We start from the raw sequence: 23,082 nt of genomic DNA on the forward strand, positions 1-23,082 counted from the left end.
CTAAGCCTGCTAAAGACGCTGCGCTGGGTAAACCCACCATGTCCCCTTGTGCCTGGGACATACCGCAAAAGGCGGTTGGGGCAGGGGTGGGGGGGTGAGGTGAGGGCAGGGCAGCAAATCCTGATATTCCTCCGCAACTCAACTCTAATGCGCATGCACGGAGGCCCATGGGAGGAAAGCTGGGCGCAAGGCTTCCTGGAGTTAGTGAGGTGTCCCAGGAGGTATGCCCAGTGGGCTGGCCCAGCTGGAGCAGAGGATGGGCCTGCCGGCCATTCCTGGAGAGAGAATCACCTGTCAGGACATGGAGCGTGGGGTGTCCACCCTCGGCCTCCATCTGGGTGGGCCAGCCCTGAGCCCCTGCTGCCCATACTGCTGGGGACTCGGCTCCTCTCTCCCAGCCTTGAGGTCTGGGGTCTGGAGGAGAGACTGACAGGCCCCCAAGCCTTTGCAGACACAGGCCAAGCAAATGACTTTGGGTCGCTGAGTGCCAAGGTCCCCCAGCTTCACACTCTTCCACTTGAGCCGGGAGAGAGCCATAGGTAATAGAGCACGGACAGGTTTCACAGGATGCTGAGTGCTTTCAGGGACAAGCAGAGTTGAGCGGCGTGGCCGGGTGGGGCTCCCTGTGTTGCAAATGGCCTCCACTCACCGGCATCCCAGGGCAGCTGCCTTGGGAGTTTCTCAGGGTGCAGCCAGCGGCCAGTGAACTCGGACGTCCCCGGCCTCTGGGCACAGCCATGTCACAGACCCTAGCGCCTCGGTCAGTGTGAAGCCTCCTGCCTCCATCCTCCCCACACCCGCGGCCCAGCGGCCTCTCTTTCCTTGGTTTGGCTGCATGGCTAGTCCTGACGGCGTCGGGACGCTCTGCGTGCGCTCGGCCCCCCGGCTCCGGCCCCATCCATCTAACCCATTCTGTTTTCATTCCAGAGCCCCGGCCAGAGCATGCCATCTGCCCCCACCCCCACCCCCTGCCCCACCACGAGTACAAGCATGCTCTCTATCCCTCATGGCCTCGGAGACTAATTCTCTCTGTATTTTCTTTCCTTCCCTCTGCGCCCCCTTCATATGCGATCATACACTGACTCCCGGCACCTGTGCTAACACACCACCCCTCCTCCTTAAGGAGTGCTCTAAGAATAGGACCACTGAACGTGCTTTCTCGGAGTTGCCCGAGTATCCCCAACAGACCCACCACAGTAAGAGACTTTTCAGTATCCCCGAAGTAGCGGAGGAGGATGGAGAGCCTTGTGAGTTCCTGCACAAGCAGGGCTTAGGGGACTCCTCCAGGGTCAGGACCGGGCTGGCCAGAGAGTCCAGGCCCGCCAGGCCCTGCCGGGGGCATGAGGCCCTCCACGGCTCCTGGTACCCCGCGAAACCCAGGGGCCCCCAGGCCGAGGACTTCATATTCGAAGACAGAGGCTGTCGGTTCAGCCGCTCGGCCACCAGGAGCCCGGACAGCGGCCTGGACTGCGGCAGCGAAGAGGAGGAGATGAGATTTAGTTTCCGAAGCCCAACTGCCCAGTGCAGCCCCGGCCCCGGGCCCTGTCCTTGTAGGAGGAGCCTGAGGCCCCTGCTGGCCCGGCGCCGGACGCTGACCCGGCAGAGCAGCATCGAAGAGGATTTTGGGGAGCCAGTGGAGCCCGGCGACGTCGTCAGGAGCGATGAGCCCCACCCGAGCCCAGAGAGGTCCACCCCCAGCAAGTACGGCTGGGATGAGCCCACGGGCCGCGAGGATTTCCGAGATGCCTGGAAGAAAACCATAAAAATGCCCGACAGTAGGGCCATTGCCCGACAGGCCCAGCCTCCTCCCCGGGTTGCAGACGGCCCTTTGGTGTGTGAAGTAAACCTCCCGCTCACATCTGCTTGCCAAACCAATCCGTTTTCATTCTTTCACCTTCTTTCTTTGTTTTGGTGTCCATCCCGGGCACTCTCTCCGCTGGCTCTCTCTCGTTTTTCCATGCATTTTTGATTTATGAAGCTTCCCAATCTTTTCACCATGCTGATGATTTCTTTACTTTGCTTTAGAATAATGACCCCTTCCCCACCTCCAAATCAGTGATGAATATGGCTGCTTTAATTAAAGGACAACTGAATCTAAATTTTAATTAAGGGTTAGCTGAACTCTGATTCTCCCAAAGTTTGGCAACACGTACTTTTCAAAATGAATCGTGGGGATGTATTTATGACTGACTGGTATTGCTTACTAGGGTTTTTCTCTGGTGGTGGTTTTGGTTTTGGGTTGTGGTTGGTTTTCCAGTTCATCCATAACTGGAAAAAAGAATGGAGAACAATTATTGAAGAGGTCCACCTTTGCATTTGTTTCCAAAGGTTTTTTTTTTTTTTTTCCCCCACGTTTCTTTCCTGAGAGCAGTTTTCTGAATGAATTTTCCATCATCAGCTCTAGACACATCCTCGGGCCTTGTTTTCCAGGCTTGTGAGTGCTTTTCAAGAGTAGGGATTCCTTCAAGGCTTCATTCATCTCTATATTGTGTCCTCTTTTCAGAACATTTGCTCCTGTCATGCTGAACTTTTCCATGAAAATACAGGTGAGACATCCCAGGGCGCCAGGCCTTGGGCTTGAGCCGGTGCAGTTTGTGACATGTCCACTAGAGGGCGCCGACCCACAGCTTACCGACTCACCAGCAAACTGCAGCCCACTTCCTGTTCAAACTCATTTCTGAAGCTCCCAGCCCTGATTCATTCTGTGTCTCTGAAAACTTCCTGAGTTAAGTCACCAGTGAGCTGGAGGTTTTGCTTTGATTCTCGCATAGGATGCGAACCTTTAGTACGAATCAGAGGCAAAACTTATCCATAAAGGAAAATAGTTCGGGTTAGCCCTGAAATGTGAAGGTTTGGAAGTCTTTGGAATAGCGTCAAGACGGCGCCATGAGTTTCAGAGCTGATAATGCACAGAAACTTATGTCTTTGAGTTTTCGGTAACCTCGCACACAACTTTGCCCAAGCAGGACATTTGGGAAATGCAGTGTTTTTCCCACCTTTGGGGTCACTGGAGGAGGGCAGACTGTGCTGAGACTAGAAAAGAGGTACCAAAGGCGTGAGGAGTCTTACCTAAATCACTCTCACTATGGCTCAAAATACTTGGCTTCAGCGGCAGCACCAGCAACAAAAAGATGTCTCCCGAGGGGTTCTCTTTCTCGCCCCTGCCCGGAAAAGCAACTGTGCTGTAGAAGACGGGGTGCCTGGGGTGAGCACTCTTTTTCTCTTCCAGGTTATTCAGCTAACCTTTCAGTTAAAAGCTAAGTTTAGTTGCCTTTAGAGCTTCTGCTTCTAAGTTGAATTGATTTGGCTGACTTAATTCTTTTCTTCCCACGACTGGCAAGACTGATGACCGTGTCATTGTTTTGTCTTTAGATTTTAGGAAACCCGGTGACCGCAGGACGGGCTGATCGGGCGGATCACGTGGGCCGGAGGTTTTCCCACGGCAGTGCTGGTTCCCACAGGTCCCGGCCAGTGATGGTCCATGCTGCGGGTTAGTGAGCCGGGTGGAGTCCTCCATCTTTCTTTTAACCACAGAGCACATGACTCAATCTAAACATTTTTTAAAAAATTATTAGGAATAGAATTTTCAACTAAATACAGAAGACTCTTGGTTATTTATGGCAAAAGAAGGCAGAAACAGAACCAAATAAATGGAACCTACATTTAAGGATTCTCAAAATATATTGACCTTTGAGGTCAATCTTCTCCCTACATTTTTTTTTTTTAACTGCAAAGGCTACCATCCTAAGCATGGAAGAGATGATAATGGGCCATCTCCCCACCTAGTTCATGCTCTCCTGAAATGCTTATGGTCAGAGCAGCAGAGACAGGAATGGGTGGCTGAACTCCAAATACCTAAAGGAGCCCCCAGCCAGTGCAGAGTTATCTGTATGCATGAAACACTTGGGCAACTGGGGTTGAAAGTTATGAAAAAACAGCAGGAGGCCTGAATGTGTGCCCTGAACTGTGTGTTGACCCTGTCCATCTGGCCACCTCCTCCTGCATGAGTCATCCTCAGGCATCCAATTCCATTCTCTTAATTACTTTTTGGAATTCAGCCAGCCGTGCTGAAAGCTGTCATTGTAGCCATTCTCATCAATCCCCTAAGAGGGGGAGTGTGGCCGAAGGTCAGATGGGAACCTTTCTATTACTGGAATGAACCCCGGCATAACAGTTCCAAAAAGTATTATACGCAAGATAATGGAATCTGGTAATCAGCACAAATAAACTAGCTTTTTGTGAAAACACACACACACAAACAAAACAAAGCAAGAGACCCATTCATGGAACAGAAGTAGTTGAGAGAAAAACATTGATCTGGTGAGACAGGGCTCAAGGAAAGCAACCCTTGGACAGTCCAGACACCTGGAAACACAGCCCCAATCCATTTAAATAGCTAAGGTTTAAAAGACAATTGGGCTTTGTTCACATCAGCCAAAAATAATTAAAAACTTTATGAACCAATACAGATCCCCTGAAGTTTTCTCCTCCTTCTAGATGTTTCTTTACCATAAAACCCAAACAACAGGGTAAAAAAGTTTCTTTTTCCATCTTTACAGTGTTTAGAATGTTTTTATTTTTATCAGTGAAAAATTGTATAGAATGTTAAAGGACCTTTAAAACAACAGACTGTTTTCAGTTAGGCTAAAAAGTAATAAAATAAGCTGAAAAATAAAATCAGCTGGAAAACACTGGTTTCACATATTACAGACCCACTAGCAGAGTTCTGTATATACTACATGGTGCTTAGTGACTCCGTCGTGTCCGACTCTTCGCAACCCCATAGACTGTAGCCCACCAGGCTCCTCTGTCTATGGGGATTTTCCAGGCAAGAACACCAGAGTGAGTTGCCATGCCCTCCTCCAGGGGATCTTCCCAACCCAGGGACTGAACCTAGGTCTCCCACATTGCATGCAGTCGGATTCTTCACTATCTGAGCCACTAGGGAAGCCCTTGTGTATACTAAGCCTACATTATTTATGAGTTTGTAAACCAGTGCCACATCACTCAGATCTTCATTTAATTTGTGTATTATTGCCCCTGTAACAATTACTGAGGTTAAGTAGGATCTCCTGGCTTCTAAAATAAATGACTTGTAAATAAGAGTCTTGAGGAAGGAGGTGAGGACCAGTTCAAGACCGTTCTTCCTGTTGAATTTGGTTCCTAAGTGCTCATTCAACTGTGACTTTAACGAGTGAATGCTCATTACATGAACCGCCACTGTTTCTGTGGTTGAAGTTTAATGTCCTGACACTGAGAAGGGGTGTCCTCTGGAGGAGGCCTTGTGGGTCTCCCACTCCAGTCTCCTAGGACAGAGAAGAAAAGTCTACAGGGCTGAAAATTATGGTGCTACAAATTGCCAACTGGGCAAGAAAATAAAGGAAAACATAAGTGGACCCACAGTCTCCCCATCAGAGTCTTGGACAATCCTTCAGGTGGATTTGTCTTAAGGGAAAGAATGCAGAAGGCTGCACATGTCTTAATTTTAGTGAAAGACACTAGCTAAGTTAGTAGAGGGCTTCCCTGGCAGCTCACCTGGTAAAGAATCTACCTGCAATGCAGGAGACCCTGGTTTGATTCCTGGGTTGGGAAGATCTCCTAGAGAAGGAATAGGCTACCCACTCCAGTATTCTTGGGCTTCTCTGGTGGCTCAGATGGTAAAGAATGTGCCTGTAATGCGGGAGACCTGGGTTCGATCCCTGGGTTTGGAAGATCCCCTGGAGAAGGGAACAGCTACCCACTCCAGTTTTCTGGCCTAGATAATTCCATGGACTGTATAGTCCATGGGGTCTCAAATAGTTGGACATGACTGATTTGACTTTCACTTCACTTCAAGTTAGTTGCAAGAGAGTAATGCTGTGGTAACACCTTCACAAAGAAAAAAAAAAAAGCCTCAATAATAGAACCCAAAAAAGTGTTAAATAAATCCATGATAGAATTTCTTTCATTGTACCTGATCTCTTAGCATGGAGCAAGGCAAGAAAGCATAATTATAAAGCATAATTAGTATCAATCACTTTATATTTTCATATACATATATTCACAGACCAAAGAACCTATTATATTTTCAAAAGACAAAAGTGACTCAAAGAGGAGAATCATGCCCAAAACTCTAGGAAGTGAATGGTCAGTGACATGTGAATAGGCTATTTTCCTCTAGTCTCTGTTTATTTAGTTATAGTTTTCCTGTGCCAATATCAGTAATTAATACTTTAGAAATCTGCCAACTCCAAAAATATCCTTTTCTTTTATGGAGAAACTCCCCTCCTACATATATATTTTTAATAAGCAATGCCTTCACAGCTAAAATATATTATACTTTTAAATATACTCTGGATTTCCTTAATTAAGAAAACAATGCCCTTCCTGATTTAAAAAGATAAAAATTATATAGTTCCATATCTGGTAAATTCTAAGTCATATAATTAGCATAACGAAGGCCTCATAACCTTAATCAATGACCCCAGACAAGGATTTCATTGGGTTTGGTTTCTTCCTGTGTAATTTTTGGTCTTGCATTTATCTGGTTATTTACCTGACAGATGAAAAGGCCCAAGGGTGTACCCATCTGAAAAGAAATGCCACATCCTAGAGCATTCTGCTCTTACTGGTCGACTGTGAAAATCTCCATTTCCCTCCCACTTTCCAGGTTATTTTGGCCACTGAGCTTACATAGCAAGGAAATGCAGCACATTTTCTCTATATCCAGATGGGAAAAGTTAAAATGACTTAACTAAATAAACAAAACTTGACTCTCTAGAAAGAAGACTCGTCTCCCTGGGTTTTCCTGTAAGGAGAAGAGGAGCAGCTGTAAAGTATGCTTCATAGGCGACCCACTTTTTCTCTGTAGAAATTACAATGGAGAGGACAGTGGAGGCAGGTAGCCTCAGGTAGTGAGGGAAGAAGTTCACTTATAGAAGACAGTGCTTATTCTGGCAGCACAGGAGGATTCGGGAGCCAACAGGGGCAAGTCAGGATCTTCAACTTTGCACGTGGTTTGCAGACCCTTCCTCCTTCCTGACAAAGACCCCCTCCTACCCCAGGCCAGGATATTCCACATCAGGGCAGAGGGAGGAGCATCCACGCCCAGGTCAGACCAGCAGCTGGCGGTAAGTTCTTCCTTGAGTCTAGCCTGCCCCCAAGAAAAGGAAGGGCCTCCCAGTCGCCCACTCCAAACCCTGTGAAGCTGGGTTTGTGTGGACACATTCCATGGAGGCCACTGTTCTCTTCCCATGAGGTCTGATTCCATAAAGTATCTAACGCACCTTCTCTGGAGGAAACACCGTGACATCATACCCACACTTCCACTCATATACACCAACTCCAAGTGCTCCAACCACTTCCACCCCATCCCGGCTCCTCTCTGCAAACCAGAGAGAGATTTTGGAATAGTGTGGGTGACTGCCTGCTGAGCATGATGCTAGCCTGAGATCCTCTTGCCGGTCTCCATGCCTAATGTCTCCCACTTGTGCTTGGTGTGATTTGGGACTTAAAGACATTGAGGCACAGTTGTCTGCACATCACGGTGCCTGAACTTGAGCCAACTCCCGAGAGCCTGCGAATTGTAGGAGTAACTCAAAGGTCTTCCAGAGTGACAGTGACCTACCCAATCCTCCCCTTGTGAACTTGCCTGTACATTCCAACTCCACAATCACCACGTCAACTTAGTCAAGGAAGCCCTGGGAGCCCTCTGGGTGGGTGCAGCCAAAGTTGTAGCCACAGTGCTCCTTCAGTGACTTTCCCCTCAGCTGAAACAGCACCCACTGGGTCACACTGCTATTTTGTTAAGTTCCTTCTGCAAAACTCCCAAGGTTATCCAGCTGAATTGAAAACATCCTTCTCATGCTGCTAATGGTCTTCTCTACCATCAGCCACGAGCATGAAAAAACCACTGCATCACTACACATACAGAGACGTTCACAGGTCACGCGATGGTGTACCATGAGCTTCGTGCTATTTAATTTAGAGAACATTTAATGACTAGGGGGGCAAGTATGAGACCCTCTCGTTGACTGTGTGTGCGTGTGTGCTGTCGCTTCAGTCATGTCCGATTCTGTGCGGCGCTGTGGACTGAAGCCCACCAGGCTCCTCTGTCCTTGGGATTCTCCAGGCAAGAATATCGGAGTGGGTTGCTGTGCCCTCCTCCAGGGGATCTTCCCGACCCAGGGATCCAACCTGTGTCTCTTACGTCTGCCTGCTTTGGCAGGCGGGTTCTTTACCACTAGCACCACCTGGGAAGCCCTCTCATTGACTATAAACAAAATCAAAACTGGTGTGAAGAAAGGAAGGCCGAGCTGCTCAGTTTTGTTCCCTTTGAGCTTCCCTGATAGCTCAGTTGGTAAAGAATCAGCCTGCAGTGCAGGAGACTCTGGTCGATTCCTGGGTCGGGAAGATCTGCGGGAGAAAGGATAGGCTACCCTCTCCAGTATTCACAGGCTTCCCTGGTGTCTCAGCTGGTAAAGAATCTGCATTGACTATAGACAAAATCAAAACTGGTGTGAAGAAAACAGTAAGGCCGTGCTGTTGAATTTTGTTCCCTAGCAGAAGCAAAGTTACCGAATGTTTAGATTATCTTTGTATCCTAAAAGGATCCCAAATTCAAATAATGTTAACAGCTCACTGCATTTTAAAGACCAACCTTTCCTGCGGTTAAAGTGCTTTTTTATTTTTCAACTGCATGTTTCTGCTGGTGGAAGCAGCCAAGACTCTGGCTCTCCCACACCCTCTGCGTCACCCATGCAGCTTGGACATCCTCTGATCTCGCCGCCTGTGCTCCTTGTGCTGGTGACACAAATTTTGACCGGCTGTTAGTCCCACCCCTGCCCTCCTTTCTGATGATCGGACTTTTTCTCATTTGCTTCCCCGCTGATGTTCTGAGTCCTTCTCAGTCCTTCTACAGTGCTTATACTGTAGTCAAAACAGTATAATTCACTAGCAGATGTTTGTTCTCTCTATATGCACATTAATAAATGTATACATATATAGTGAGATATATGCATGTCTGTAATGACACTTAATAATGTTGTTGATGTTCAGTTGCTCACTAATGCTCGTCTCTTTGTTACCCCATGACTGCAACATGCCAGGCATCCCTGTCCTTCACCATCTCCTGGAGTTTGCTCAAATTCATGTCCATTGAGATGGTGATGCTGTCCAACCATCTCATCCTCTGCTGCCCCTTTCTCCTTTTGCCTTCAGTCTTTCCCAGCATCAGAGTCTTTCCCAATGAGTCAGTTCTTTTGCATCAGGTGGCCAAAGAGCTTCAGCTTTAGCATCATTTCTTGCAGTGAATATTCAAGGTTGATGTCCTCTAGTATTGACTGGTTTGCTGTCCAAGCACCACAAGCACCACAATTCGAAAGCATCAGTTCTTTGGTGCTCAGCCTTGTAATACATATGCATATATACTAGGATTTCAAAAGAATCGTCTTTAGGAGCTCAGTGGTAGGCGGACTTGAAACTCAATTCTTCCAGGAATTCATTAATTCACTGTAATGCATTCATTGCCTCTTACGTATTTGGAGCCAAGTGAGCAGCTCAGTCACCTGTATCAAACTTTGACAGATAGGCAAATACATCTCTTAACATCCTTGTGCTCTGGCTCATCTGTTAATGGAAACCTAGAGGGTCTCATGCGAAGAGTTGACTCATTGGAAAAGACTCTGATGCTGGGAGGGATTGGGTGCAGGAGGAGAAGGGAACGACAGAGGATGAGATGGCTGGATGGCATCACTGACTCGATGGACGTGAGTCTGGGTGAACTCCGGGAGTTGGTGATGGACAGGGAGGCCTGGTGTGCTGCGATTCATGGGGTTGCAGAGAGTCAGACATGACTGAGTGACTGAACCGAACTGAGAGGGTCTCTGGGTCTCTATGCTTGACTCCTGAACAGGTCCTTCCTAATCCCCGGGACTTGGCCACCCGTCACCCGCCCCCACAATCAGCGCTCAGACCAGTCCTGCCAGGAGGTCATTGAAACACAGTCCTTTATCTCTCGCTGTCTTCACAAGCAGCACACCTACACTCACCCTGCTGCCTACGTTTCATACTAGTTATTAGCTTTTCAAACCCATCTCGGTCGAGGTGATCCATTTATGCCTGCATGTTGAGCTACACATTTCTTTAAGAACTTATTTTTATGACTTTATGGATTGTTTTGTTTTGGACTGTGCTGGGTCTTTGCTGCTGCATGGGCTTGTCTCTACTAGGGTCAGTGGGGGCTGCTCTCTTGTCGTGCACAGGCTGCTCATTGTGGTGGCTTCTCTTGTTGCAGAGCACAGGTTCTAGGCTGCAGGCTCCCGTAGTTGCAACATGTGGGCTCAGTAGTTGCGGCTCCTGGACTCCAGAACACAGGCTGAATAGCCTTGTTACACGGACTTAGTTGCTTCGAGGCACATCGCATCGTCCCACATCAGGGATCGAACCCACATCTCCTGCATTGGCAGGTGGATTCTTTACCACTGAACCACTAGGAAAGCCCAGCTACACATTAAGAAAAAAAAAAAAACTTAAAGTGCTTCTCTCTTCGTTTTTCAAAACCACACTTTGTATAACAGCTCACCTTTCTGGGTAAAGCAGGGAGAATGGCTGGTGGGAATCACTTAGACCCTGTGCTTTATCCCATGCACTCCCAGATGAGTACGGGCGGGACCGGCTTTCTCCGGACTTCTACGAAGAGTCAGAGACAGACCCTGGGGCGGAAGAGCTCCCAGCCCGCATCTTTGTGGCCCTTTTTGACTACGACCCCCTTACCATGTCCCCGAACCCAGACGCTGCAGAAGAGGAGCTTCCCTTTAAAGAAGGGCAGATCATCAAGGTGGGGGCATGGCCTGGGGGGTACAGGTGGCGGGGGAGGATGGGGAGGGGGTGTTCACCAGATCCAAGTTTCTTAACACAGGGGTCCCCAACCCTCGGGCCATGGACCAGTATGGGTCTGTGGCCTGTTAGGAACGGATTGCACAGCAGGAGGTGAGTGGCGGGTGAGCAAGCAAAGCTTCATCTGCATTTGCAGCCGCTCCCCATCACTCACATTTCCACCTGAGTTCCATCTCCCGTCAGATCAGTGGCAGCATTAGATTCTCATAGGAGTACAAACCCTACAGTGCGTGAATCATCTGGAAACCACCACCACCCCCAATACACGGAAAAACTGTCTTCCACAAAACCAGTTCTTAGTGCCACAAAACTTGGGGACAGATGCCTTAACACCTCAAAACGACAGGCTACTTCTTCTTGTATTTGACATTCAGCCTCCTATCAGTAGTAGAGGAAGAGCCTGAGTCTGGAGTCAGAAGGAAGACATGGGATGCTCCCTAGGAGAGGGGAAAGGGCCTTGAACCCCAAGTTTGCAAATTTCCGAAAGGGCACTGACAATAACCTTTGAAAGGGGTTGTTAACTAAAACGGACTCTAAAGAATGGTGATGCTTACCCCGCAGAATAGTACGCACAGAATCCCTTTGTGAGTTGAGGTTTTTCACTTCTGGAATGCCAGACAGTGGCGCTGTCTTCTTATGGAGGAATCATTTGTTATACTGCACTTGCATGTGTGTGTATGGGGCGGGGGGGCGGCACTTAACTTGTGTGCGTTCACACACATGCACTCAGCTAGTAAAGCCCTGGCCTTGCCGGGCAGCCCCCTGGTCAACGGGAGCTCCAGAGGCTATCAAAACCCTGGAGGAGAAACAGGTTCTTAGACATACAGATTTTTAGGGTGAGGGCTATGTGTACACACTTATGCCCATAAGCAGCGATTTTCCATGTTCTTCAAGTCAGTGTCTGACTAACTGTGACTCTAGGTGAACAGAGCTGATCTATTTCTGAACCAGCCATCCCAATGCCTTGCCTTCTTCCCGTGACTCCAGGTGTATGGTGATAAAGACGCTGATGGATTCTACCGCGGGGAAACCTGTGCGCGGCTTGGCCTTATTCCCTGTAACATGGTCTCTGAAATCCAGGCAGATGATGAAGAGATGATGGACCAGCTTCTCAGACAAGGCTTCCTCCCTCTGAACACACCTGTGGAGAAAATAGGTAAGAGGCCACGTCCTGCTCACCTGTGAGCCTGCAGGCCAGGTGGCGCCTGCCTTCTTGAGGGTTTTGTAGCACGAAACACCAGCCCAGGGCTTCCCTGGTGGCTCAGTGGTGGAGAGTCCACCTGCCAATTCAGGGGACACAGGTTCCACCCTCTACCGGGAAGATCCCATATGCCTTGGAGCAACTGAGCTCCTGTACCACAGCTATTGAGCCTGTGCTCTGGAGTCCAGGAGCTACAACTACTGAAGCCCATGCCCCCTACAGCCCGTGCTTCACAACAAGAGAAGCAATCGCAGTGAGAAGCCTGAGTACTGCGACTAGAGAGTAGCCCCAGATCACTGTGACGAGAGAAAACCCGAGTGCAACAACAAAGACCCAGCACAGCTAAAAATTAAAAAAATATATATTTTTTAAACTGCCAAAAAAAAAAAAAAAAAAACCCACCGACTCAGGGCAGGAGACAGCGCTGAGCAGAGGAATGAATGCTTTGTTTTTTTTTTTTTAAAGATATTTCATATAGTTCCCTGTGCTACACAGTAAATCCTTGTCACTTAACCATTCTATTTTATTTTTTGGCCACGCTAGGCATGTGGGATCTTAGTTCCCAGACCAGGGACTGAACCTGTGCCCCATGCATTGGAAACGCAGAGTCCTAAACACTGGACCACCAGGGAAGTCCCCAAAATCTGAATGTTAACCATCAGATTTTCTTGGGCAAAACCCATTCTGTAAACCAAGGTTTTAATAGTCCTGAGATGCAGACATACAGGCATCTAAATATTTATGAAAACACAGATGATCTTCTCGTGAAAGATGAAGTATGGCCTTGCTTACTAAAAGTCTATCACATTTAGAAAATAAACATTTTTGGGTTGTTGTGGATGAAATGCTTGTGTCCCCCTAAAATTCATTTGTTGAAACTTTAATCTGCAATGTGATGGTTTATTAGGAGGTAGGGCCTTTGGGAGTGATCTGGTCATGAGGGTGGAGCCCTTGTGGATGGGGTTAGTGCCCTTATAAAAGAGACCCCAGAGAGCCCCTTCCCCCTTCCATCACGTGAGGACACAAGGAGCTGGAAGTCATCTGTGAACCAGGAAGGAAGGAAGCAGGTCTTCACCAGACACCAAGTCAGCCAGCACCTTGATCTTGGACGTCCCCCACCCCAGGACTGTGAGAAATGAATGCTTGTTGTCTCAGTCCCCAGTCTATGGCACTTTGTTATCTCAGCATGAACGGACTGATACTGGTAATGTACTTTGGGTTTTGTTTTAGTATTTATTTATTTGGCTGCTCCGTGTCTTAATTGTAGCATGCGGGATCTTTAATTGCAGCCTGTGGGATCTACTTTGCCCTCCAGGGACTGAACCTGGGCCCCATGCTTTGGGAGCTCAGTCTTAGCCACTAGACCACCAGGACACTGGTACTACTTTGCACATTGACTATTTATGATAAATTTCAAAGGATGATTGGGTAGTGGTATGCTTTCCATTCTTCAGGTAAATTCTGCTTATCCAAAGACATAAAAGATTTTTACCCTTTAATTTGGATACTAAATTCTTTTGTTTATCTAGAACCACTGAGCAAACAGTAAAACTGTTTTCAGCAACATTACATTTATGATCTTTAATTTTTCCACATGCAAGGAAAATCTACTCATTCAAAAGGCCTCTCCTTTTTCTAAATAACTTTAGACAGAAAGACTCATGGGATTCATATTTAAAGTTTTAATACTTCAAAACATTACATTCACTTCTTTTTTATTGTTTAACCTTTTTCTAAATTTATTTTTATTGACTTATAGCTGATTTACAATGTTGTGCCAATCTCTTCTGTATAGCAAAGTGAATCAATTATACACATATATACATTCTTTTTCATATTCTCTTCCATTATGGTTTGTTACAAGATATTGAATATAGTTCCCTGTGCTATACAGTAGGACCTTGTTATTTATCTGTCCTATATGTAATAGTTCGTTGTGCATTGCGTGTGTGCTCAGTCATGTCTGACTCTTTTGCGACCTCATGGATTGTAGCCCGCCAGGTTCTCCTCTGTCCATGGGACTTTCCAGACAAGAATACTGGAGTGGGTTGCCATTTCTTCCTCCAGGGCATCTTCTTAACCCAGGGATCAAACCTGTGTCTCCTGGTTTGGCAGGTGGATCCTTTACCACCGAGCCACCAGGGAAGCCCATATGTAATAGTTTGCATCTGCTAATCCCAAACTCCCAGTCCACCCCACTGCCTCCCCTGGATTCACTTCTAAATCACACTCCAGACAAAGTTCAGTGGCTCAAGTAATATGCATGATTTTAAGGACAAACACAAAAGCAAATATCTCAACCTTTTTGGTATTAATGAGTTCGTTGTCTCAAGATCCATGTCTAATAGTCGAGGTTCCATATGAATAAACTGCCCAGATTAAATCCCCGAGACCACAGCTCCCTGAGCCCTCACACCATCCATTCCCTTGCATCGCTGCCCCCTCTCCTGAAGTCGACAGCGCCTCTTCAAAGAGGGAATGGGCTCGTGCACCACAGACCCAGAGTCTAGGAGCAATCTGCTAAAAAACAAGAAGCTTGATTTACTTGATCAAGCTTGATCACTTGGATTAAATGTCTTTTTATTCAGTAGTCCCTAGACTAGTTGAGGGAACCAAGCTGAGATACCTGCTTGCCCTTTTATGTTGAGGCAATATTTCTCACGGTGAAAGACTGGAAGCTTTCATCCTGAGACTAGGAGTAAGGCTACAATGTCCACGCTCATCTCTCCTTTCCAGCTGCATGCTAGAATGTGTAGTACAAGGAGAGCCAGGGAGCAATGGTACACAGAATGGAAAGATCACATGGAAACCTACCTTGAAAATCTCAGAGAACCTATAAACACAGTTCCTAGCATACAAGTGAGACTAGTAAGGTCAATGGATACAAAAGCAATTGCATTTCCATAGGTTAGCAATGAAAAATTTGAGATTTAAATTGAAAAAGTAATACTGTGTACAATAACACAACGAAGATGTGAAATATGGTTAAGTCTAACAAAATACGTGCAGTATCTGTATGTTGAAAATGATTAAACATTGATGAAAGAAATCAAAGAATCCCAAAGCAAATAGAGATGGACTGTTCATAGACTTAATATTGCTAAGACATTAAGATGTCAGATATCCCCAGACCGACCTATACATTCATCAAAACAGCAGTCAAGGTCCGTGCAAAGCATTATATAGAATCAATAAGCTAAATCTTTCATGTATATGAAAAGTCAGAGAAACGAAAAATCACTGAAACCGTTTTTAAAAGAAAAATGTGAAAGACTCATGTAACTTGATTTTAGGACTCACTATAAAGGGAAACTGATCAAGACCATGTGGTACTAGAGAAAGGACAGGCACACAGAGGAACAGGGTAGAACGGACCCCCCCAGACTGATCAACATATCGACTATCAACTGATTTTTGACAGAGGTAAAAATGCAATTCAATTGAGAAAAGGTAGTCTTTTCAATAATAGGTGCTGGAATTACTGGACATCCACAGGCAAAAAGTGAATCTCAAGCCATATTCTCACTGTAGTGAAAAGCTTAACTCAACATTCATACTGTCTTCAATATAAAAATGAAGACTATAAAACTTTAGAAGAAAACAAAGGAGAGAAACTTTGTAATGATCAGGCAACAATTGTTTTGATATGATATATTTTAAAAATTGTGTTAGATGTTATCAAAATTAAATATTTCTGAGTGGGACTTCCCCGGCGATCCAGTGGTTAAGAATCTGCCTGCCAGTGCAGGGGACATGGATTTGATCTCTGGTCCAGGAACTAAGATCCCACGTGTCACAGGGCAGCTAAGCCTGTGCACCTGAACTATTGAGCCCATGCACCCTAGAGCCCATGCTCCAAAACAAGAAAGGCCACCGCAAGGAGAAGCCCTCACACTGCAAAAAGAGTAGCCCCCGCTCGCCTCAACCAGAGAAAGCTTGCACGCAGCAACAAAGTCCCAGCACAACCAAAACTAAATTTTGAAAAATCACTAACAACCAGAAAGAACTCAAATGTTTTCTGGCTGGTAAATGGATAAAATAACTATGGTTCATCAATACAATGGGATACTACTCACCAATAAGAGTAGAACAGATTATTGATCCATGCAATAACATGACTGAATCTCAGATGCACTGTCCAAAGGAAAGAAGCCAGACCCCAAAAGCTGCATCCGTGAGATGCCATTTAAACAATATTCTAAAACAGGCAGAACTATTGGGATAGAAAACAGATCAGTGGTTACCTAGGTTGGAGGTGACAAATGGGCATGAAGGAATTTGGGGATGGTGACGTAACTTCAATATCTTGATGGCTGTGGTGGTTATGTGACCATAGAGTTTATCAAAACTTACTAAAGTGAATGAACACTAAACTGAGTCATATTGTATGTAAATTACACCTCAATATAGTACATGTGTAGCCTTAATGCCACTGACATAGGGTTCCCCTGTGAAATTAGCAGTTTAGCAACACTATAATTAACCTCTGGTTACCACTGTAATTTGATCCAGGAAACATACATGCAGGTCCTGCAAAGGTGTGCTTGCTTATTTCAAATAAAAGCAGTGATTCTTGACCAGGAGCTGAGGGTTGAATTTTGCACATGCACACAATGAGCCCTATGCCTGCCGCTGACTCCTGAAAAGCTGCTTAACTCACTTTACATGCTTTCAAAACACTTGTCTTTAGGAGTTTTCATTTCTGTGCATTGAATTCCAAAAATCAATCTTAGGCAAAAGATGGCTGTGTTTGGGAGAAAGGCCTCAATGCCAACTTTCTCCAGGAGAAACGTCATTTAGGAACCCAACAACGGAGGTTTGCCAGGGAGTTTGACGATTTGGGCCAGATCCCATGGTTCTTCATTGGCCCTTCTTATAAGTGGCTGTTTTCGGAGTTTTTGCAAATGCTCTGTGTGGGGTTTTCCTCTTTCTGCCCCTCTTATGCTGATATAGAGCCCAGGGCTCCATCTAGGGCAGATCGCAGCCGGGCAGCAGGAGGGGACCTCCCCCAGAGCCTTCTCCACAAGTGGCATCATTTCAGGGACAGCTGTTAAACGTACAGCGAGGGCACTAGAGGAAGCGGAGGGAAAGGAACCTCTGAGACGGGTAGAGAGGGTACTGCTTTCTATAGACTCTTGCTTCTCCTGATGACAGACTGGTGGCTGTGCCTCTGGTCTGAGCGAGAATAATCTGAGTGAGAATCATCTTCATAGCAGCTATATGGGCAGCATTTTTGACCTGGTGTTTATGGGGTTCCTCTGAGCTGGGTCACAACCTCCAAGTGGCCCACTTGCCCCCGCCCCCCTCACACGCACCTCGTGCCACTCCAAGCCCTTTAGATTGACTATTGGAGTGAATTCCCTGCTCTAAGTCTCCCCTGTTCCTATGCACAGAGAGAAAGGAGTGGGGCTAGACTGGACTTGAGTGTGAGCCTAGGGAGCCTGGGGGCTTCCCCGGCTTGGCCAGCGCTAGAGCCCAGCAGTCATCTCAGCCACACTGGCCGCATGTGACCTGGCTCCACCGACCGAGTCAAGGGAAAGGGGACGCCACTGGCTCTGAAATCACTTCATGATGGTGTTCTTCTTGTGATGTGAACAGAGAGAAACAGGAGAAGCGGCAGACAGCACTCGGTGTCGACGCGAAGAATGGTGGCCCTGTACGACTATGACCCGAGGGAGAGCTCGCCCAACATTGACGTCGAGGTACCTCTGCCCACAACACCCTCCCTCCCTCCCTTCCCTGGAACTTACACGGGAAGGCCTACTCAACCACGAATGAGAGAGCCAGGAGGGCAGGAGAGAGGTCGCGAGCCTGGTGACACACGCAGGGCACTGGCAGCCACAGACATAGGGTTTCCCTGGACCAGCACCCTGTGACCCATACCTGCTGTGATGGGTCATCCTGGACAGAGAAAGCAAAACCTCTGACATGTGGCCAATGGCCCCCACCACCCCCACCCCCACCCCCACCCCCACCACCACCACCACACACACACACACACACTCAAGGAAAATCGAGCAGAAAAGATGGATGTTCTCTGTGCACATAGGCTTCATGTCCTAGGAACACTGTGAAAACTGACAAGCATATGCCTTCAGAAGGATTAGATTTCCACTCTTTGGAGCTGTTTTTTTAGACAGTTCAGTTCAGTTCAGTTCAGTTGCTCAGTCATGTCCGACTCTGCTACCCCATGAACTGCAGCACGCCAGGCCTCCCTGTCCATCACCAACTCCCGGAGTCCACCTAAACCCATGTCCATTGAGTTGGTGATGCCATCCAACCATCTCATCCTCTGTCGTCCCCTTCTCCTCCTGCCCCCAATCCCTCCCAGCATCAGGGTCTTTTCAAATGAGTCAGCTCTTCGTATCAGGTGACCAAAGTATTGGAGTTTCAGCTTCAACATCAGTCCTTCCAATGAACACCCAGGTCTGATCTCCTTTAGGATGGACTGGTTGGATCTCCTTGCAGTCCAAGGGACTCTCAAGAGTCTTCTCCAACACAGTTCAAAAGCATCAATTCTTCGGCACTCAGCTTTCTTTATAGTCCAACTCTCACATCCATACATGACTACTGTAAAAACCATAGCCTTGACCTGACAGACCTTTGTTGACAAAGTAATGTCTCTGCTTTTGAATATGCTGTCTAGGTTGGTCATAACTTTCCTTCCAAGGAGTAAGGGTCTTTTAATTTCATGGCTGCAATCACCATCTGCAGTGATTTTGGAGCCCAGAAAAATAAAGTCTGACACTGTTTCCACTGTTTCCCCATCTATTTCCCATGAAGTGATGGGACTGGATGCCATGATCTTAGTTTTCTGAATGTTGAGCTTTAAGCCAACTTTTTCACTCTCCTCTTTCTCTTTCATCAAGAGGCTCTTTAATTCTTCTTCACTTTCTGCCATAAGGGTGGTGTCATCTGCATATCTGAGGTTATTGATATTTCTTCCAGCAAACTTGATTCCAACTTGTGCTTCCTCCAGCCCAGCATTTCTCATGATGTACTCTGCATAGAAGTTAAATAAGCAGGGTGACAACATACAGCCTTGACGTACTCTTTTTCCTATTTGGAACTGGTCTGTTGTTCCATGTCCAGTTCTAACTGTTGCTTCCTGACCCACATACAGGTTTCTCAAGAGGCAGGTCAGGTGGTCTGGTATTCCCATGTCTTTCAGAATTTTCCACAGTTTATTGTGATCCACACAGTCAAAGGCTTTGGCATAGTCAATAAAGCAGAAATAGATGTTTTTCTGGAACTGTCTTGTTTTTTTGATGATCCAGCAGATGTTGGCAATTTGATCTCGGGTTCCTCTGCCTTTTCTAAAACCAGCTTGAACATCTGAAAGTTCACGGTTCACATATTGCAGAAGCCTGGCTTGGAGAATTTTAAGCATCACTTTACTAGTGTGTGAGATGAGTGCAATTGTGCGGTCGTTTGAGCATTCTTTGGCATTGCCTTTCTTTGGGATTGGAATGAAAACTGACCTTTTCCAGTCCTGTGACCACTGCTGAGTTTTCCAAATTTGCTGGCATAATGAGTGCAGCACTTTCACAGCATCATCTTTCAGGATTTGAAATAGCTCAACTGGAATTCCATCACCTCCACTAGCTTTGTTCATAGTGATGCTTCCTAAGGCCCACTTGACTTCACATTCCAGGATGTCTGGCTCTGGACAAGATGTATACAAATCCCTGGTCCTTGGTATTTCTGTTGTACCTGATGGGTGACCAGCTCATGGTTCAGATTCAGAGCTTAGGTGGATTCAAATTTCTGTATTGGCTTGATGAATGTGTGCATGCATGCTAAGTCGGTTCAGTCATGTCAGACTCTTCACAACCCTATGAACTGTAGCCCACCAGGCTCCTCTGTCCGTGGGATTCTCCAGGCAAGTATACTGAAGTGGGTTGCCATGCCCTCCTGCAGGAGATCTTGCAGACCCAGAGACTGAACTCGTGTTTCCTGTGTCTCCTGAATTGGCAGGCAGGTTCTTTACCACTAGTGCCACCTGGGAAGCCTGGCTTAATATATATATGATGCCTAATGGCTCTTAGAAATGAACTTTAGTACCCTGTTTTCATGTCTAGAGATAAAAATGCAATTTTTTTCTGGTATCCTCTGCTGGAGTCAATGCACCCACCTCTAACCTGGAGCATGGCACGTAGTAGACATTTACTAAATGACATTTAAATACAATTTTTTTTAATATATTCAGTGAAAGGATATTTGTGCAATGGTCCCTTCACTGCAGAGCGCATCTGAAGGCTCTGTGGTTTTTAAGTTAACTATTTAACTGGCTGTAAAGACGCACCACCAGCAGAACCTGGAGATGATCTTAATTCTGGCTGAGAATTGGAGCACAGCAGCTCTTCTGTTGGAGACTTGGCCTCATTTTGAATTGTCCTTACTTTCTAAGAGACTGGGAACACAGGCATTCATTCATCTGATATGTACCCTTCCTCCTTATCTGACTGAAAGTGTAGGTTCATACCAAAACAATAAGAAAAAAAAGAGAAATCATACCAGAAATCATGAAGATTTTTTTTTTAAGGCAACTTCTATATTTAGGAAAACACTATTAACTTTATGCTCTGTCTTTACAGGCTGAACTTACATTTTGCACAGGAGATATTATTACTGTTTTTGGCGAAATTGATGAAGATGGATTTTATTATGTAAGTTTTTGAAGCATCAAATATATAAATATTTTTGCTTGTCTATTCTTTCCCCTAAAATTGTGCGTGAACTTTACCTGGCTTGCTGAAAGGATGGCTAATGTGCTTGTCCTCTTTGCTGAGCCCATAAAATATGGGAAGGCAGTTCTGTGATCTTCCCTGTTACTTCTCTTTAAAAGGAATATTTTCAATGCATACGAGCTGTTGACAAAGTAAGAGTATTCACATGCTCACATTAAATATTTCTTTCATTCAAACATTTACCAAGCAGTTTAATTTTCTGGATTACTTAGTGCCTGCGTGCATGCTAAGTCACTTCAGTCGTGTCCGACTCTTTGCAGCCCTATGGACTGTAGCCTGCCAGGCTCCTCTGTCCATGGGATTCTCCAGGCAAGAATACTGGAGTGAGTTGCCATTTCCTCCTCCAGGGGATCCTCCCCAATCCAAGGATGGAACCCGAGTCTCTTCTGTCTCCTGCATTGGCAGGCGGCTTCTTTACCACTAGTGCCACCTGGGAAGCCCCGTTTAGTGCATAGGTAATACATTTTCAAATGGTGAGAGGAAGAAATACAAAGAAGCAAAATTAATTAAAACCAACAGAATCTCAAGCTCCTCCCTCTTACAGCTCTGTGGACCCAGCCTCTGGGATAGGGATGGGGGAGTCCTGACTCTGCCCTGGGCCAGCGGAGCAGATCTCCTGATATTCCTGAAGAGAAGGCAGGCATGTTGGGTAGTCATCTTAGGGGCGCCTCCCCAGCCAGACACCTACTGCTGTTCCTTGCCTTAGGAATGGGGTCATCATCTTGCATCCCACTTTCCTCCTCTTTCTGTTTTTTTTTTTTTTTAATAATGAAAATAATCAAGAAACTCTCAAGTCCTGACAAGGCAGGTTTTTCTTGGGGTCAAATGGATTTTACAACATTAGGCACACACGGTATTTCAAAGCTCCTCTGATGCAGTTTCTGATTTTTAAGAGAATAGTTTTTAGTGAGACTGTTCATGGTGTTACCAACCAGGGTTCTTGGCCTTCCCCAATCAATAGAAATTGATCATGGGTCAGACAAAAAATTCAGGTAAGGCTTTACTGGGGCCCCTGGTGCACAGTGGGGAGCCAGAACAAACAACAGGTTTGCCTGCTTGCTCTCAGATGAGGGGGACAAGCGTGTTCCTTATATGGGGTGAGGGTAGAGGTGTGTCCAGAGGTCAGCCCGGAAGGGTAGCTTAGGTGGTTTGCCCACCCCTTAGGTGGTGGTGTGTGCAGGGGGCATGCGAGGTACCCTGCTTTTGCTCTCAAACCTCTGCTTTTACTCTGGGCTCTTCAGAAGTGGCAGCTGGGTTTTTTGGTCTCTTTGTACCTCGTTGTCCGTAATTTGCCCTAATTGACCCCTTGCATGGAGTTAGTTTTAGTTCCCTCGAGTTTCTTTGTGTTTTGATGCTGGAGATGTTTCGCCAGGTGCAGGCACTGCAGCAGAGGTCCCGGGTCCAGGCCCAAGCCTGTCTCAATACTTTGTCCATATGTTGCAAGTGTTTCTTTTTTTAGGTAATCATCTGATTTTTAAATTTTCCTTTTTGTGTGTGGTTTTGTTGTCTTTTCATTTATGAAGCAGAAGTTTTAAATTTTTATGTACATTTTTATGTTTTTCAGCCCTTGGGCGACATGCTTAAAAGTCCTTCAAGGTGATAGAAATAATCATTTTATCTTGGTTCTTCACTTTGATAGCTTCATTTTCACATGTAAATCTCAAGTGTCTAACTTTATTTCTAATTAGAGAAACTAATGTCCCCATGCCACTTATTAAGTAATCCATCCTTGCCTACTGTTTAAAAATCCCACCCTTCTTCTGTGTACTACACGCCTAGTACACAGAATGTGCAGTACACTCCTAGGTACACAGGACCTAGACTGTATCCATATCTCATGCTACTCGATTCTCTCAATTACTGTGTTTTTATAATTCATTTTCATATTTGGGAGGGATCTCTTCAGTAGGATCCCACCCCACAACAAAGCCATAGTACTTTATTTAGAGGCGCATTTAGGTTTTAGAGGAAACTGGGGAGTTTTTAGATGACATGACATTGTCTTTCAACTCTAACATAGGTGTGTCTGACTTTTTCTAAGTTTTTCCTTTCATCGGTTCATGAATTTATTCTTACACATCCTTATATATCTTTTAAAGTTCATTCTTATGTTCTTGCTATTATGATTTTTCTGGTATATATTTTACTGGTTATTTAGAAAATATCTTGGAAATGTGTGTATACATATGTATGTGTGCATGTATCTGTTTTGTGTATATGTATGCAACACACATGTATGTGTGCATATGTGCATAC

General features: G+C 46.0%; 1 protein-coding gene across 1 annotated transcript in view; it reads left to right on the plus strand.

Moving 5' to 3' along the window:
* Nucleotides 1–23,082, plus strand: part of RIMBP2 (RIMS binding protein 2) — a 117,986-nt gene that overhangs the window by 86,422 nt on the left and 8,482 nt on the right. Inside the window, exons 13-18 of the mRNA XM_055550208.1 lie at nucleotides 1,124–1,831; nucleotides 3,373–3,490; nucleotides 10,635–10,816; nucleotides 11,863–12,031; nucleotides 17,675–17,778; nucleotides 20,674–20,745. Coding sequence (XP_055406183.1) covers nucleotides 1,124–1,831; nucleotides 3,373–3,490; nucleotides 10,635–10,816; nucleotides 11,863–12,031; nucleotides 17,675–17,778; nucleotides 20,674–20,745 — 1,353 coding nt within the window. The remainder of the gene's footprint in view (nucleotides 1–1,123; nucleotides 1,832–3,372; nucleotides 3,491–10,634; nucleotides 10,817–11,862; nucleotides 12,032–17,674; nucleotides 17,779–20,673; nucleotides 20,746–23,082) is intronic.

Source organism: Bubalus kerabau, chromosome 16 (assembly GCF_029407905.1).
Source record: "Bubalus kerabau isolate K-KA32 ecotype Philippines breed swamp buffalo chromosome 16, PCC_UOA_SB_1v2, whole genome shotgun sequence".
Lineage (NCBI taxonomy): Eukaryota > Metazoa > Chordata > Mammalia > Artiodactyla > Bovidae > Bubalus > Bubalus kerabau.